This window comes from Pseudophryne corroboree, chromosome 10, assembly GCF_028390025.1.
Source record: "Pseudophryne corroboree isolate aPseCor3 chromosome 10, aPseCor3.hap2, whole genome shotgun sequence".
Taxonomy (NCBI): domain Eukaryota; kingdom Metazoa; phylum Chordata; class Amphibia; order Anura; family Myobatrachidae; genus Pseudophryne; species Pseudophryne corroboree.
Genome location: NC_086453.1, coordinates 260624082 through 260640174, shown reverse-complemented (window position 1 = coordinate 260640174; position 16093 = coordinate 260624082). Strand labels below are relative to the sequence as shown.

Below are 16093 nucleotides of genomic sequence, written 5' to 3'. Positions count from 1 at the left end.
AAAGACAAATAGATGACAGCATGGCATTTGACAAATATTTTTTTAAGGAGGATGAAGCGGTGTTGATAATTATAAAGTTTCAGAAGCTGATGACGAAGGTAGTGATGACTTCCATTATGTGCCAAATGTCTAAGAGTGACACTAAAGTCAATACCCTAGAGCTGCATGTTGCACTATAAATTGTCCTGCAGCTTGTGTAATTGCATATTCAAGTTGTAGCCTCAACACTAATTAAATTAACCATGAAGATTGCAATTGTTTTCCTCCTCGTGGGCCTCAGCTGTTCCTTTGGTAAGATCTGGTCTGTTTAATAGTGTTGTATGTGAATGTAAGATGTATATATAGTTCAATGTTACCATACAATGCATTAATGGGTTTTATAGTAAATGTTGAGAAAAGCATTACAACAGTATAACAATGGTGATGGCTAAAGAACGTATCATTTAACCCTTACTGTATATTTGTAGCATTCCTAAATGATAAAGCAAAATGTATGCACTATTTCTGCCAATCACACTTTACCAGTTAATAGGAGAAGAAATTTCAGCTATATATTAGCATCTCCCAATCCTAAAGGTTGAGAACAAAGATAGGGTGCATACACAAGGAGCGATATGGCTGAGCGATTTAGACTAGATAGTCAAAATCACTCAGAAAGTTAGTGCATATCGCTCTGTGTGTACACAGACAGCAATAGCGATGCACGTCCACGCCATGTCGCTATCACTGCTATAAATAGACTGTGCAGGCAAGGTATTTTCAAATAGGTCGCTGGAAAAGTGAAAACATCCCCCTGTTTAAATGAGTTAGCCAAAATCGCTTATAGCCAAAATCGCTTGCACACTTAATCAAAATCGCTGGTAAAGTTAGTCAAAATCTCCTACTGCCAGTTCAAGGGAAATCGCTCAGTCAAAATATCTCATAGTCAAAATCTCTCCGTGTGTATGCACCTTTATTCTCAACTCTCTATCAGATTTAAGACCAATAAAAATGTTGTTCTTTTAAACCACTGGTTTCACTTCACCTTGCTAAATTCTTTTATTTTGTCTGTAAATTTTATATTTAACATTTTTTTTCCCCCCTAGCTTCTGCTGGTTTGTTACCGTGCACTGGGAAGCTGACCGTAAGAATACATTTCTTTTATCATTTGTTATTTGTTTTGTTATTATTATTATTTTTATCATCCCGTTGTTTATATGGCGCCACAAGGGTTCCGCAGTGCCCAATTACAGAGTACATATGCAAGTAGTCAAAACAGAAACACAGTGACTAACAATTGAAGACAATATAGGACAAGTACAGGGTAACTAAGCATAACTACATCAGCAGATGACACTGAGATAGGTATCAGGGTGGCTGAAAACTGCAGGATTTGGGGCAGTTGAGGATTATTAAAGTAAGAAAAGGATAAGCACATGAGGGAAGAGGTCCCTACTCGTGAGAGTTTACATTCCTAAGGGGAGGGTCAGACAGACAGGGGAACAATGATCATAGTTACTGTTAGGATTGCCAACACTTTACAATAGTTTCTAAAAACCCTTTGCTGCTCAGCCAGCACATCCAAATATTTCCTGATGCCCCATGTGAAACTGACTAGACGGACCTTAGAGTACTAATGTCTCTATTATGAGCAATTTATTTTGAGTGCATCATACTTTTTTGAATGTTATATACTTCTAAAGGGGGAACATATATATCCCAATTCGCCTCTCTGACGAGATGAGATAAACTCACCTAAATTCGCAATGTTATATTTAAATACATTGTAAGAATGTACTAAACATCACTTGCAGGGACAGAACTTGCAAGAAAGCTCTGTCCCTGCAAATCCCCCCAAGCACTTCTCAGGGTAATATGGGTTTAATTCTGTAGTTGTCATTCAGCCGAACATGAAATAAAAAGCTTTAAACTTTACCCATTCATATGAGCAACTAATGTATGGATTGTGTGATCTAGGGGCTAAAGAACTTCTGAGAATACTTTGTTAGGATTAGATGATTCTTTGTTGCTTAATTTAGCTGCAAACTGACTTTTTTTTGTGCATTGGGTTTAGGTGTCCTTAAGGTAAAAGCTACCGGAGGCATATTACCTGATATAGCATCTGTTTTGAAGAAACTGTGTATAAAGTCTAGGAGGGTATCAGTACTTAATCCCGCTGGACGGGATCCCGGCGGTCGAAATACCGATGCCGGAATACCGACCACACAATCCCGACAGGGGTGGCGAGCGGAATGCAGCCCCTTGCGGGCTTGCTTCGCTCGCCACGCTCGGCACACTATTATATTCTCCCTCTATGGGTGTCGTATGGGAGAATATGTCGGGATTGTGGCGGTCGGGATTCCGGCGTCGGTATTTCGACCGACGGGATCCCGTCCAGCGGGATGTTGACCGCATCCCTCTAGGAGGTCTATGTACTAAGTCTTGGAGAGAGATAAAGTAGATGGAGATAAAGTATAGTACCAAAAAGCTCATTGGTGCCATGTTATAGGCTGTGTTTGAAAAATGACAGGAGCAGGGCGGTTGGTACTCTGTCTACTTTATCTCTCTCCAAGGCTTAGTAAATAGACCCCTTAGTCTAAACATTACAAATTTGATGAGACAAATGCTGAACATTAAGCTTTACATTTTTCACATCTCTTTTGCAATGTTTAGAATATAGACCAGAGGTCAGCAACCACCCTGATGTATGTCAGACGTGGCATGCAGACTTAAATTTAGAACTCAATATTTTATAATTAAATCAGCAATTTGTTTACTTATTTACTTATAGCCCAGCATATTTCTAGATATAAGGGTCTGTAATGATATACTGATCAGTTGTATCATCTATGGACCGTTTGGTGAATTTTATATTTAGAATGGCATAAATTCACATAAGCACATTGGGGGTTATTCCAAGTTGATAGCTGCAGGAAATGTTTTAGCTGTTGGTCAAAACCATGTGCACTACAGGTGGGAGGGGGGGGGGGGGCAGATATAACATTTGCAGAGAGAGTTAGATTTGGGTGGATTGTTTTGTTTCTGTGCAGGGTAAATACTGGCTGCTTTATTTTTACACTGCAATTTAGATTGCAGATTGAACTCACCGCACCCAAATCTAACTCTCTCTGCAAATGTTATATCTGCCTCCCCTGCAGTGCACATGGTTTTGCCCAACTGCTAAAAAATTTCCTGCTGCGATCAACTTGGAATTACCCCCTTTATTCTATTTATTAAGTATGCTCAATACCTATTCATATTTACCATTAAGTGGTGTTTTATTTACTACATTACTACATTATGGGCCTAATTTAAAGTTGATTGCAAAATAAAATTTTCCTTTAATGGGCAAAACCATGTGCACTGCAGGTGGGGTAGATATAACAGGTGCAGAGAAAGTTAGATTTAGGTGGGTTATATTGTTTCTGTGCAGAGTAAATACTTTCTGCTTTATTTTTACACTGCAATTTACTGTAGATTTCAGTTTGAACATACCACACCCAAATCTAACTCTTTCTGCACATGTTATATCTGTCCCACCTGCAGTGCATATGGTTTTGCCCACTAGAGCAAAATTTTGTTTTGCAATAAAATTTGCATTAGGCCCAATGTGCGCCTTCCTGTCTTGGCTTTTTTTTTTACTGTTTCTTAGATCCATTCTTAACTAGCTCAAATTAAAAAAGGGTCAGGAAGCAGTGACCAATCAAACCAATGTATCAATGTTATGACAACATAAGCACCCTGACAAAAATACGTTCTCATTTATTTGATTGCCGCCATGCTTATCATTGTACTGTATCTATACCTTCACAGCTGTGTTGGTCTTTGGAGTGCACCAGACTTACTACTGGCTACAGGAGAGTCACTGCCCCCCCCCCAAAAAAAATGTATATGTGTGTATAGGGGGTGACCTGATCGCTAGGCTGTAAAACTTTGCTGTCCTGCGTTCAGATAGTCACCTCCTCCAGGGAGTGTGTAAACTCGCTGTGTAAGTTTGCGATCCCATGTTTATGCCGAGCTGCAAAGATCCACTGTGTGCAGTCTCTATAGATATATATATTACATAAGCTTACCATTACATTTTATTGTATTTTAGAAAGCTGAAGCAGAAGCAGCGGTTCAGGCTTATGTTCATTTTATTGCCGGTTATCAAAAAGTAAAGGTATGTTTTATTTTTATTAAGTGCTTCCCATTATTACATTTGAATTGCATCTGACAGCTTGTTGAAAATTGACTTATAGTAGTTACACAATCATGTTCCTAGATTTTCTATAGATACACAAAGTCATCCAGTTATTACTAGCAGCAAATAAGTGATTTTCATCTGAGAACTCAGTTATAGCTCTCCAACACCCAGTGGAGGCTCTATTCACCCCACTTGGCTGCTTGTAGCCAGGGCTGCCATCAGAAATTGTGGGCCCAGGACTGACAATAAGGCAGCCCCCCCCCCCCCCCCCCAGTGCCAAACCCCCTTTCTCAAACCCCCGGCATGAGGCCACTGGAGTGCACAGCACAGGCCGCACTAATTGACCGGGTCTGCCTTTAGTAGAAGGATGGGGAACAGAAAGGAGGGGGAGACAGATGAAATATTGGGACAAAGAGGGCTAAAGAAAGTGACTTGTAGGCAGAGGTATACACGTTAGTTGGTGCAGAGACACCTGGTGGGAACAGAGGTATACACATAAAAAACTGTAGTTAAATAAGGGTGAGACTGGAACAGACATATGAGGAGGGGGGGGGGTGGTGTCAGAAGCATAAGGCAGTAGACTCAGGGAATGAGATTTGTGTGATACAGTATGTACTTGCAAGGCCATATACTCTATGGACTAGACTGTGTGGTGCAGCAGCAACAAAAGAGGAAACTGGGTAAGGAGAAATAGCAGTGGTGGGGGTGGAGTCACATAGGGCAAATTGGAGTGTGCTCCATTTCCTGTCATTAAGGTCACGACATGCAGTAACACACAGACTGTCTAATTTTATAATTTTTACATTCAACCATAGAATAGAAAAGGCCACATTTACCCTTGGAATACTTTAGTAAAGGACTGGGACAAGGGGAAGCAATTGTATAAAGAGAATGGTCGACGTGTGTGTGTGTGTGTGTGTGTGTGTGTGTGTGTGTGTGTGTGTGTATAAGGGGCTCTACCTGGTGCAATGTGTATAAGGGGCTACTTGGTGCAATGTGTATAAAGGGCTACCTGGTGCAATGTGTATAAAAGGCTCTACCTGGCGTAATTTGTATAAGGGGCTCTACCTGGTTCAATGTTTATAAGGGGCTCTACCTGATGCAACGTGTATAAGGGTCTCTACCTGGTACAATGTGTATAAGGGTCTGCACCTGGCACAATGTGTATAAGGTGCTTTCCTGGCATAACATGAGTAAGGGGCTGTACCTGTCATAACATGTATAAGGAGCTCTACCTGATGCAATGTGTATAAGGGTCTCTACCTGGTACAATGTGTATAAGGAGCTCTACCTGGCACAACATGTATAATGGGCTCTACCTGGTGCAATATGTATAAGGGGCTTTACTTGGTGCAATGTGTATATGGGGCTCTACCTGGCACAACATATGTATGGAGCTCTGCCTGGGGCAACATGTGTAAGGGGCTCTACCTAGCATAATGTATATAAAAGGGTCTCTTTCTGGGGTAAAATGTATAAATGGGGTACTACCTGACGTAATGTCTATAAGGGGCTCTACCTGTCTTATTTAAGGGTTACTATTGTGTGGTGTAATGTCACTGATGGACACAACTGTGCAGTGTCAAGAAAGGAAGGTTGGTGAACTCTACTACTTGGCGCGAAGCTGCCCGTACACTAAAAACATCAGAATAAATGTCACCATATTTATTTAAAGAACTAGCATACCAAAAAATAGATACTTTTCTGTGTCCAGGGCGCTAAACTAACAAAACTTTATATAGTAAAATATGGATATTATAATACATCCCTTAGATATGGGGTCAGATGATAAAATCTCTTCCACAGTTGATTCTGTGAGGGATTCAGTAGACTTGGGATCTTTATGGTCTTGATGGAGAGATTCACCAAAGCTCATAGAAGGTGAACATAAAAAATAATACAATGTGTAGTCCAGATATAACAAATATTCATATCTACCAACACTGCATACAGAAAGTGGAGCGTACCCCATTCACACTATATCAGGTAAGTATAATCATCTGATTCTCTAGGGAAAGACAATAAGTCTAGGGGACAATGCACAGGTCACAACACAATTATCAATATAATTAAGAGAAAACCAACCAATAAGAGAAATTAAAGGTACTTTCTTTTTCGAAAAAAACAAGATTATAATGGGTTGGAGGTGCGCCACTAAGCTAAGGTTATAGTATATTTCTCTGACGTCCTAGTGGATGCTGGGAACTCCGTAAGGACCATGGGGAACAGACGGGCTCCGCAGGAGACTGGGCACTCTAAAAGAAAGATTAGGTACTATCTGGTGTGCACTGGCTCCTCCCTCTATGCCCCTCCTCCAGACCTCAGTTAGAATCTGTGCCCGGCCAGAGCTGGGTGCTCCTAGTGGGCTCTCCTGAGCTTGCTAGAAAGAAAGTATTTGTTAGGTTTTTTATTTTCAGTGAGATCTGCTGGCAACAGACTCACTGCTACGAGGGACTGAGGGGAGAGAAGCAAACCTACCTGTGTGTAGCTAGCTTGTGCTTCAAGGGCTACTGGACACCATTAGCTCCAGAGGGTTTGAACACAGGGCCTGACCTCGATCGTCCGTTCCCGGAGCCGCGCCGCCGTCCCCCTTGCAGAGCCAGAAGCCAGAAGAGAAGGAGATGAAATCGGCGGCAGAAGACTCCGGTCTTCATTTAGGTAGCGCACAGCACTGCAGCTGTGCACCATTGCTCCCACTGCACACCACACACTCCGGTCACTGTAGGGTGCAGGGCGCTGGGGGGGGGGGGGGGGGGGGGGCGCCCTTGGCAGCAATAAAATACCTTTTGGCATAAAAGTACACATAATACAGTCTGTGACTGTATATGTGTAAAACCCCCGCCATTTTTCAGTCAGAAACTGCAGGGAGAAGCCCGCCGCTGAGGGGGCGGGGCCTTCTTCCTCAGCACACCAGCGCCATTTTTCCTTCACAGTTCCGCTGGAAGCAGCTCCCCAGGCTCTCCCCTGCAGTATTCCTGATACAAGAAGGGTAAAAAAGAGAGGGGGGCACATAAATTTAGGCGCAAATAATATATATTAAGCAGCTATTGGGAAAAATCACTCATTATAGTGTAAATCCCTGTGTTATATAGCGCTGTGGTGTGTGCTGGCATACTCTCTCTCTGTCTCCCCAAAGGACTTTGTGGGGTCCTGTCCTCAGTCAGAGCATTCTCTGTGTGTGTGCGGTGTGTCGGTACGGCTGTGTCGACATGTTTGATGAGGAGGGTTACGTGGAGGCGGAGCAAGGGCAGATAAGTGTGGTGTCACCCCCGACGGGGCCGACACCGGATTGGATGGATATGTGGAAGGTCTTAACAGACAGTGTCAACTCCTTACATAAAAGGTTCGATGACGCAGCAGCCTTGGGACAGCCGGGATCTCAGCCCGCGCCTGCCCAGGCGTCTCAGAGGCCATCAGGGGCTCATAAACGCCCGCTAGCTCAGATGGTAGACACAGATGTCGACACGGAGTCTGACTCCAGTGTAGATGAGGATGAGACAAATGCACAGTCTACTAAAGCCATCCGATGCATGATTACTGCAATGAAAAATGTATTGCACATTTCTGATATTAACCCGATTACTACCAAGAAGGGTATTATGTTTGGGGAGAAAAAGCAGCCAGTGACTTTTCCCCCATCTGATGAATTAAATGAATTGTGTGAGGAAGCGTGGAGTTCCCCCGATAAGAAACTAGTGATTTCTAAGAGGTTACTGATGGCGTACCCTTTCCCGCCAACGGATAGGTTACGTTGGGAAACATCCCCTAGGGTGGACAAGGCGCTCACACGCTTATCAAAAAAGGTGGCACTGCCGTCTCAGGATATGGCCGCCTTAAAGGAGCCTGCGGATAGAAAGCAGGAAGCTATCCTGAAGTCTGTGTATACACACTCAGGTACTATACTGAGACCTGCTATTGCTTCAGCATGGATGTGTAGTGCTGCAGCCGCATGGTCTGATACCCTGTCAGACAACATTGATTCCCTCGACAGGGATACTATTTTGCTAACCATAGAACATATAAAAGACAGAACAGAAGAAGGTGTTTCTCCCGGTGGAAAAGGCCCAGGAATTGTCATCTCTGGTCAGGGACCTCCTGAAACCAAAACAGGTGTCGGTGCATCACTGCACGCGAGTCCTGGGAAAGATGGTGGCTTCTTACGAAGCAATTCCCTTCGGCAGGTTCCATGTAAGGATCTTTCAGTGGGATCTGTTAGACAAATGGTCCGGATCGCATCTTCAGATGCATCGGTTAATCACCCTATCCCCAAGGGCCAGGGTGTCTCTGCTGTGGTGGCTGCAGAGTGCTCATCTTCTCAAGGGCCGCAGATTCGGCATACAGGACTGGGTCCTGGTGACCACGGACGCAAGCCTCCGAGGATGGGGGCAGTCACTCTGGGAAGGAACTTCCAAGGACAGTGGTCAAGTCAGGAGACTTCACTACACATAAATATCCTGGAACTAAGGGCCATTCACAACGCCCTGAGTCAAGCAGAGCCCCTGCTTCAAAACCAACCAGTGCTGATTCAATCAGACAACATCACGGCGGTCGCCCATGTAAACCGCCAGGGCGGCACAAGAAGCAGGACGGCGATGGCAGAAGCCACAAGGATTCTCCGATGGGCGGAAAATCACGTACTAGCACAGTCAGCAGTGTTCATTCCGGGAGTGGACAACTGGGAAGCAGACTTCCTCAGCAGGCACGACCTCCACCCGGGAGAGTATGGACTTCATCCAGAAGTCTTCACGCAGATTGTAAACCGTTGGGAACGGCCACAGGTGGACATGATGGCGTCCCGCCTCATCAAAAAGCTAAAAAAATATTGCGCCAGGTCAAGAGACCCTCAGGCGATACCTGTGGACGCACTAGTGACACCGTGGGTGTACCAGTCGGTTTATGTGTTCCCTCCTCTTCCTCTCATACCCAAGGTACTGAGGATAGTAAGAAAGAGAGGAGTAAGAACTATACTCATCGTTCCGGATTTTCCAAGAAGAACTTGGTACCCAGAACTACAAGAAATTATCTCAGAGGACCCATGGCCTCTGCCTCTCAGACAGGACTTGTTACAGCAGGGGCCCTGTCTGTTCCAAGACTTACCGCGGCTGCGTTTGACGGCATGGCGGTTGAACGCCGGATCCTAATGGAAAAGGGCATTCCAGATGAAGTGATTCCTACGCTGATAAAGGCTAGGAAAGACGTGACAGCACAACATTATCACCGTATATGGCGGAAATATGTTGCTTGGTGTGAGGCCAGAAAGGCCCCTACAGAGGAATTCCAGCTGGGTCGATTCCTGCACTTCCTACAGTCAGGAGTGACTATGGGCCTAAAATTAGGATCCATAAAGGTCCAGATTTCGGCCCTATCTATTTTCTTTAAAAAAGAACTGGCTTCACTGCCTGAAGTTCAGACGTTTGTTAAGGGAGTGCTGCATATTCAGCCCCCTTTTGTGCCTCCAGTGGCACCTTGGGATCTTAACGTTGTGTTGGGTTTCCTGAAATCCCACTGGTTTGAGCCACTTAAGACCGTGGAACTAAAATATCTCACGTGGAAAGTGGTCATGCTATTGGCCTTAGCTTCAGCTAGGCGTGTGTCAGAATTGGCGGCTTTGTCTTGTAAAAGCCCTTATCTGATCTTCCATATGGACAGGGCAGAATTGAGGACCAACCTATTGTGGTGCCTGCGGCTACTAGGGACTTGGAGGACTCCAAGTTACTAGATGTAGTCAGGGCTTTGAAAATCTATGTTGCCAGGACGGCTGGAGTCAGGAAAACTGACTCGCTGTTTATCCTGCATGCACCCAACAAGCTGGGTGCTCCTGCTTCAAAGCAAACTATTGCGCGCTGGATCTGTAACACGATTCAGCAAGCTCATTCTGCGGCAGGATTGCCGCATCCTAAATCAGTGAAAGCCCATTCCACAAGGAAGGTGGGCTCTTCTTGGGCGGCTGCCCGAGGGGTCTCGGCTTTACAGCTCTGCCGAGCTGCTACTTGGTCGGGTTCAAACACATTTGCTAAGTTCTACAAGTTTGATACCCTGGCTCAGGAGGACCTTGCCTTTGCTCATTCGGTGCTGCAGAGTCATCCGCACTCTCCCGCCCGTTTGGGAGCTTTGGTATAATCCCCATGGTCCTTACGGAGTTCCCAGCATCCACTAGGACGTCAGAGAAAATAAGAATTTACTCACCGGTAATTCTATTTCTCGTAGTCCTTAGTGGATGCTGGGCGCCCGTCCCAAGTGCGGACTCTCTGCAATACATGTATATAGTTATTGCTTAACTAAAGGGTTATTGTTATGAGCCATCTGTTACTGAGGCTCAGTTGTTGTTCATACTGTTAACTGGGTATGGTTATCACGAGTTGTACGGTGTGATTGGTGTGGCTGGTATGAGTCTTACCCTGGATTCCAAATCCTTTCCTTGTTGTGTCAGCTCTTCCGGGCACAGTTTCCTTAACTGAGGTCTGGAGGAGGGGCATAGAGGGAGGAGCCAGTGCACACCAGATAGTACCTAATCTTTCTTTTAGAGTTCCCAGTCTCCTGCGGAGCCCGTCTGTTCCCCATGGTCCTTACGGAGTTCCCAGCATCCACTACGGACTACGAGAAATAGAATTACCGGTGAGTAAATTCTTATTTTTTCTAAAGGTTATCAGTGTAGAGCACTAGTGGGTACTGCACCAAAAAAAGAGCTTAGTGTGTGGCGCACTCTTTTGAAATTATTATAAATTAATAAAATGTAACTTTTATTTCATAATTTAAAAGAAATCTCTATAGCCAGGCATATTGGTATACATGATAGCCTGAGAGTGAGCACTTACACAATTATTCCCCAAAAATGTTATATACGGATAGTGATTAACTGATCCAATGAAATTAGGGCAAACATAATCAGATGCCAAGCTTGGTGATATATTACTAAAGATTTTATTGTAAAGATTTTATGTGCTGTAACGGTTATTAATACAGTCATTAATATTGGTTATTAATACGATTATTAATATTACCCATTACCAAGACTAATCTAGTCTGAAGTCACTGACTTAGTTCTGACGTTAACTATTCTTTAGAGGATATGATTACTATTTGAATAAAGAGATATTTAGCGCTATATTGGTCTAATAGTCAATACTGATCACAAATATGAGTTTCAGAATTACCTCAAAAGGGAACCCCTGCATAGATCTTCCAGGTCATTCCTCGTCCTTACATATGCATACAAGGATAATATGGGTGTGTATTGTAACATGTGTACACTTCGTCTGACAGTCTATTGTTCAGACTGCAGTGGCTGTACAGATATAATTTAATACGTTCTTTTGTATCCACAATGACAAGATACAATTGTGACCAAAAACGCCATTCATGTCAGAGAACAGATAATAACAATGCTGTCTCTGAATTTGTTATAAGTAGATAATGTAGATCGTATATGAGAGCACAATAACTAAAATATGACTGCGCAACCCCTATTTACTCAAAGAGAGCACATAAACAGGTATGTGGGGTATGCGTTTCAAAGATTCACATATGTTATCTCCATAGTGGTACAATTTCTAATTCATAAGTGTGAATTAAATTAGAGAAACACATGCTACAATGAAAATCATATTTAAATGGTTTATAAGGCCGTAAAGAAACACATAACCTAACTGGGCACATGCACCAACAGCGACCATATGATTGGAGCAGTGTTGCGCAAAGAGGTATAACGGCACTCAATTATAAAGATGTCAAATGATTCAATATCAACTTAATAAAATAAGCGCTGTGGTAATTGTTCTCAAACTATCTCTAGTCTCAAGATCATTGTTTTTGTAAACATACTAGACTGTTCTAAGACGTGTAGCCTGTAAATTGTACACTTATCGCTTTGCTAATAGATGGCTTAGGTTATCTTTCACATGGATATCAATATAACCCTATACCGTAACATTCAGTTGCAATTGTAAATAGTTATAGAATATGTCAGGTGTTGTTGAATCCAGTAATTCAAGCCAATCATATGTATAATAGCTAAGAGATAGGTATAATAGCTAAGAGATAAAGAGTCCCAGGTGTGTCATGACGGTTTCCCTTTCTGCTGTTGTCCCATGTACCGAGGTGTACCTGGGCAGTGAATGGGAACAATGAGAGCGGGGAAAGGCCGTCCACCTGGAGACTGAAGGGACAGAGCAGTGCGAGCCACTTCTACTGTCCACGCTCTACATCCCCCCTCCCCTGTTGTGAGAACACATTGAAGGGGGGGCCCGTAGATGAGGAGCAGGGGATGAGAGGGCGGCTCTGAATACCTGTAAGGTTCTCCGTCTGGTGTGTCTTCTGGCGCGATCAGAGCTATGCCAGCGTGTGGAGAGCCGCTACGGGAGCCGGACGCCGGGTCGGGTATGATGCCCGCACCTCCGTGGATTCTGCACGTCCTGAATGCGGTCAGAACTAAGTCAGCGTGTAGGAAGCCGCTACTGTAGCCGGACGTCGGGTCGGGTGTAATTCCCGTACCTCCGTGGATTCTGCACGTCCTGAGCACGGTCAGCGTGTAGAAGACCGCTGCGGGAGCCGGACGCCGGGTCGGGTGTAATTCCCGTACCTCCATGAGTTCTATACGTCCTCGTCCCGCTAATGATGACGTACGTTTCACTAAAAGCTTGGTCACATCACTGATAATCATATAAAGGTATCTTTAATAGATGAGAGAACTTTCACATCCTTATATGTATCACGACTAATACAGGTAAGTACGTCTCCAAATCTAGGTTCAAATAAAGGTGCGTACCCCACTCACAGTAAATCATGTAAGCACAATCTCATAAAGGTATCTTTAAATGGATCAAAGAAATCCTCATATCCCACAAGGTTTTCCAATCATAAAGAAATATTAATTGATGGGAGTGGATTTGCGTACCGAGCACTCACACAATGGTGGAGGGACAGACTCCCATCAAGGTATCTTTCATAATAATCAACCACAAGGATGCGTACCCCAACTCACACAAAGTGATGGATGTTCACTCCTATCCCGGTATCTTTCAATGTCCTCCAGAAAATAGGATATTACTAAGTTTCGTGGTGGAGGCAATAGTATCTAGTCTCATAATAAAAACTATTTTCATATATCCAAAAAAACAATCTTTTTTATTAACATGATTTATACCACAACAAGATTAAAAAACGTATCCACCGAGTGGAAAGGAATACATAACAATACAAAATAACATAAAAAATAAAAAATAAAAGAATTCTTCCATGTAGAAAAAGGTATAAAAAAAGAGCAAATATCCATATGTAGTGTAGAGATGAGCGCCTGAAATTTTTCGGGTTTTGTGTTTTGGTTTTGGGTTCGGTTCCGCGGCCGTGTTTTGGGTTCGAACGCGTTTTGGCAAAACCTCACCGAATTTTTTTTGTCGGATTCGGGTGTGTTTTGGATTCGGGTGTTTTTTTCAAAAAACACTAAAAAACAGCTTAAATCATAGAATTTGGGGGTCATTTTGATCCCAAAGTATTATTAACCTCAAAAACCATAATTTACACTCATTTTCAGTCTATTCTGAATACCTCACACCTCACAATATTATTTTTAGTCCTAAAATTTGCACCGAGGTCGCTGTGTGAGTAAGATAAGCGACCCTAGTGGCCGACACAAACACCGGGCCCATCTAGGAGTGGCACTGCAGTGTCACGCAGGAAGTCCCTTCCAAAAAACCCTCCCCAAACAGCACATGACGCAAAGAAAAAAAGAGGCGCAATGAGGTAGCTGACTGTGTGAGTAAGATTAGCGACCCTAGTGGCCGACACAAACACCGGGCCCATCTAGGAGTGGCACTGCAGTGTCACGCAGGATGTCCCTTCCAAAAAACCCTCCCCAAACAGCACATGACGCAAAGAAAAAAAGAGGCGCAATGAGGTAGCTGACTGTGTGAGTAAGATTAGCGACCCTAGTGGCCGACACAAACACCGGGCCCATCTAGGAGTGGCACTGCAGTGTCACGCAGGATGTCCCTTCCAAAAAACCCTCCCCAATCAGCACATGATGCAAAGAAAAAGAAAAGAAAAAAGAGGTGCAAGATGGAATTATCCTTGGGCCCTCCCACCCACCCTTATGTTGTATAAACAAAACAGGACATGCACACTTTAACCAACCCATCATTTCAGTGACAGGGTCTGCCACACGACTGTGACTGATATGACGGGTTGGTTTGGACCCCCCCCAAAAAAGAAGCAATTAATCTCTCCTTGCACAAACTGGCTCTACAGAGGCAAGATGTCCACCTCATCTTCACCCTCCGATATATCACCGTGTACATCCCCCTCCTCACAGATTATCAATTCGTCCCCACTGGAATCCACCATCTCAGCTCCCTGTGTACTTTGTGGAGGCAATTGCTGCTGGTCAATGTCTCCGCGGAGGAATTGATTATAATTCATTTTAATGAACATCATCTTCTCCACATTTTCTGGATGTAACCTCGTACGCCGATTGCTGACAAGGTGAGCGGCGGCACTAAACACTCTTTCGGAGTACACACTTGTGGGAGGGCAACTTAGGTAGAATAAAGCCAGTTTGTGCAAGGGCCTCCAAATTGCCTCTTTTTCCTGCCAGTATAAGTACGGACTGTGTGACGTGCCTACTTGGATGCGGTCACTCATATAATCCTCCACCATTCTATCAATGTTGAGAGAATCATATGCAGTGACAGTAGACGACATGTCCGTAATCGTTGTCAGGTCCTTCAGTCCGGACCAGATGTCAGCATCAGCAGTCGCTCCAGACTGCCCTGCATCACCGCCAGCGGGTGGGCTCGGAATTCTGAGCCTTTTCCTCGCACCCCCAGTTGCGGGAGAATGTGAAGGAGGAGATGTTGACAGGTCGCGTTCCGCTTGACTTGACAATTTTGTCACCAGCAGGTCTTTCAACCCCAGCAGACCTGTGTCTGCCGGAAAGAGAGATCCAAGGTAGGCTTTAAATCTAGGATCGAGCACGGTGGCCAAAATGTAGTGCTCTGATTTCAACAGATTGACCACCCGTGAATCCTTGTTAAGCGAATTAAGGGCTGCATCCACAAGTCCCACATGCCTAGCGGAATCGCTCCCTTTTAGCTCCTTCTTCAATGCCTCCAGCTTCTTCTGCAAAAGCCTGATGAGGGGAATGACCTGACTCAGGCTGGCAGTGTCTGAACTGACTTCACGTGTGGCAAGTTCAAAGGGCATCAGAACCTTGCACAACGTTGAAATCATTCTCCACTGCACTTGAGACAGGTGCATTCCACCTACTATATCGTGCTCAATTGTATAGGCTTGAATGGCCTTTTGCTGCTCCTCCAACCTCTGAAGCATATAGAGGGTTGAATTCCACCTCGTTACCACTTCTTGCTTCAGATGATGGCAGGGCAGGTTCAGTAGTTTTTGGTGGTGCTCCAGTCTTCTGTACGTGGTGCCTGTACGCCGAAAGTGTCCCGCAATTCTTCTGGCCACCGACAGCATCTCTTGCACGCCCCTGTCGTTTTTTAAAAAATTCTGCACCACCAAATTCAAGGTATGTGCAAAACATGGGACGTGCTGGAATTTGCCCATATTTAATGCACACACAATATTGCTGGCGTTGTCCGATGCCACAAATCCACAGGAGAGTCCAATTGGGGTAAGCCATTCTGCGATGATCTTCCTCAGTTGCCGTAAGAGGTTTTCAGCTGTGTGCGTATTCTGGAAAGCGGTGATACAAAGCGTAGCCTGCCTAGGAAAGAGTTGGCGTTTGCGAGATGCTGCTACTGGTGCCGCCGCTGCTGTTCTTGCGGCGGGAGTCCATACATCTACCCAGTGGGCTGTCACAGTCATATAGTCCTGACCCTGCCCTGCTCCACTTGTCCACATGTCCGTGGTTAAGTGGACATTGGGTACAACTGCATTTTTTAGGACACTGGTGAGTCTTTTTCTGACGTCCGT

General features: G+C 44.4%; 1 protein-coding gene across 1 annotated transcript in view; it reads left to right on the top strand.

Annotated features, from left to right (window-relative positions):
- The first annotated feature begins 223 nt into the window (after nt 1-223).
- LOC134965289 (uncharacterized) overlaps nt 224-16093 on the top strand; it is a 213637-nt gene continuing 197767 nt past the window's right edge. Inside the window, exons 1-3 of the mRNA XM_063941770.1 lie at nt 224-291; nt 1086-1123; nt 4076-4141. Of these exons, the coding sequence (XP_063797840.1) occupies nt 243-291; nt 1086-1123; nt 4076-4141 (153 nt within the window). The 5' untranslated portion in view covers nt 224-242. The remainder of the gene's footprint in view (nt 292-1085; nt 1124-4075; nt 4142-16093) is intronic.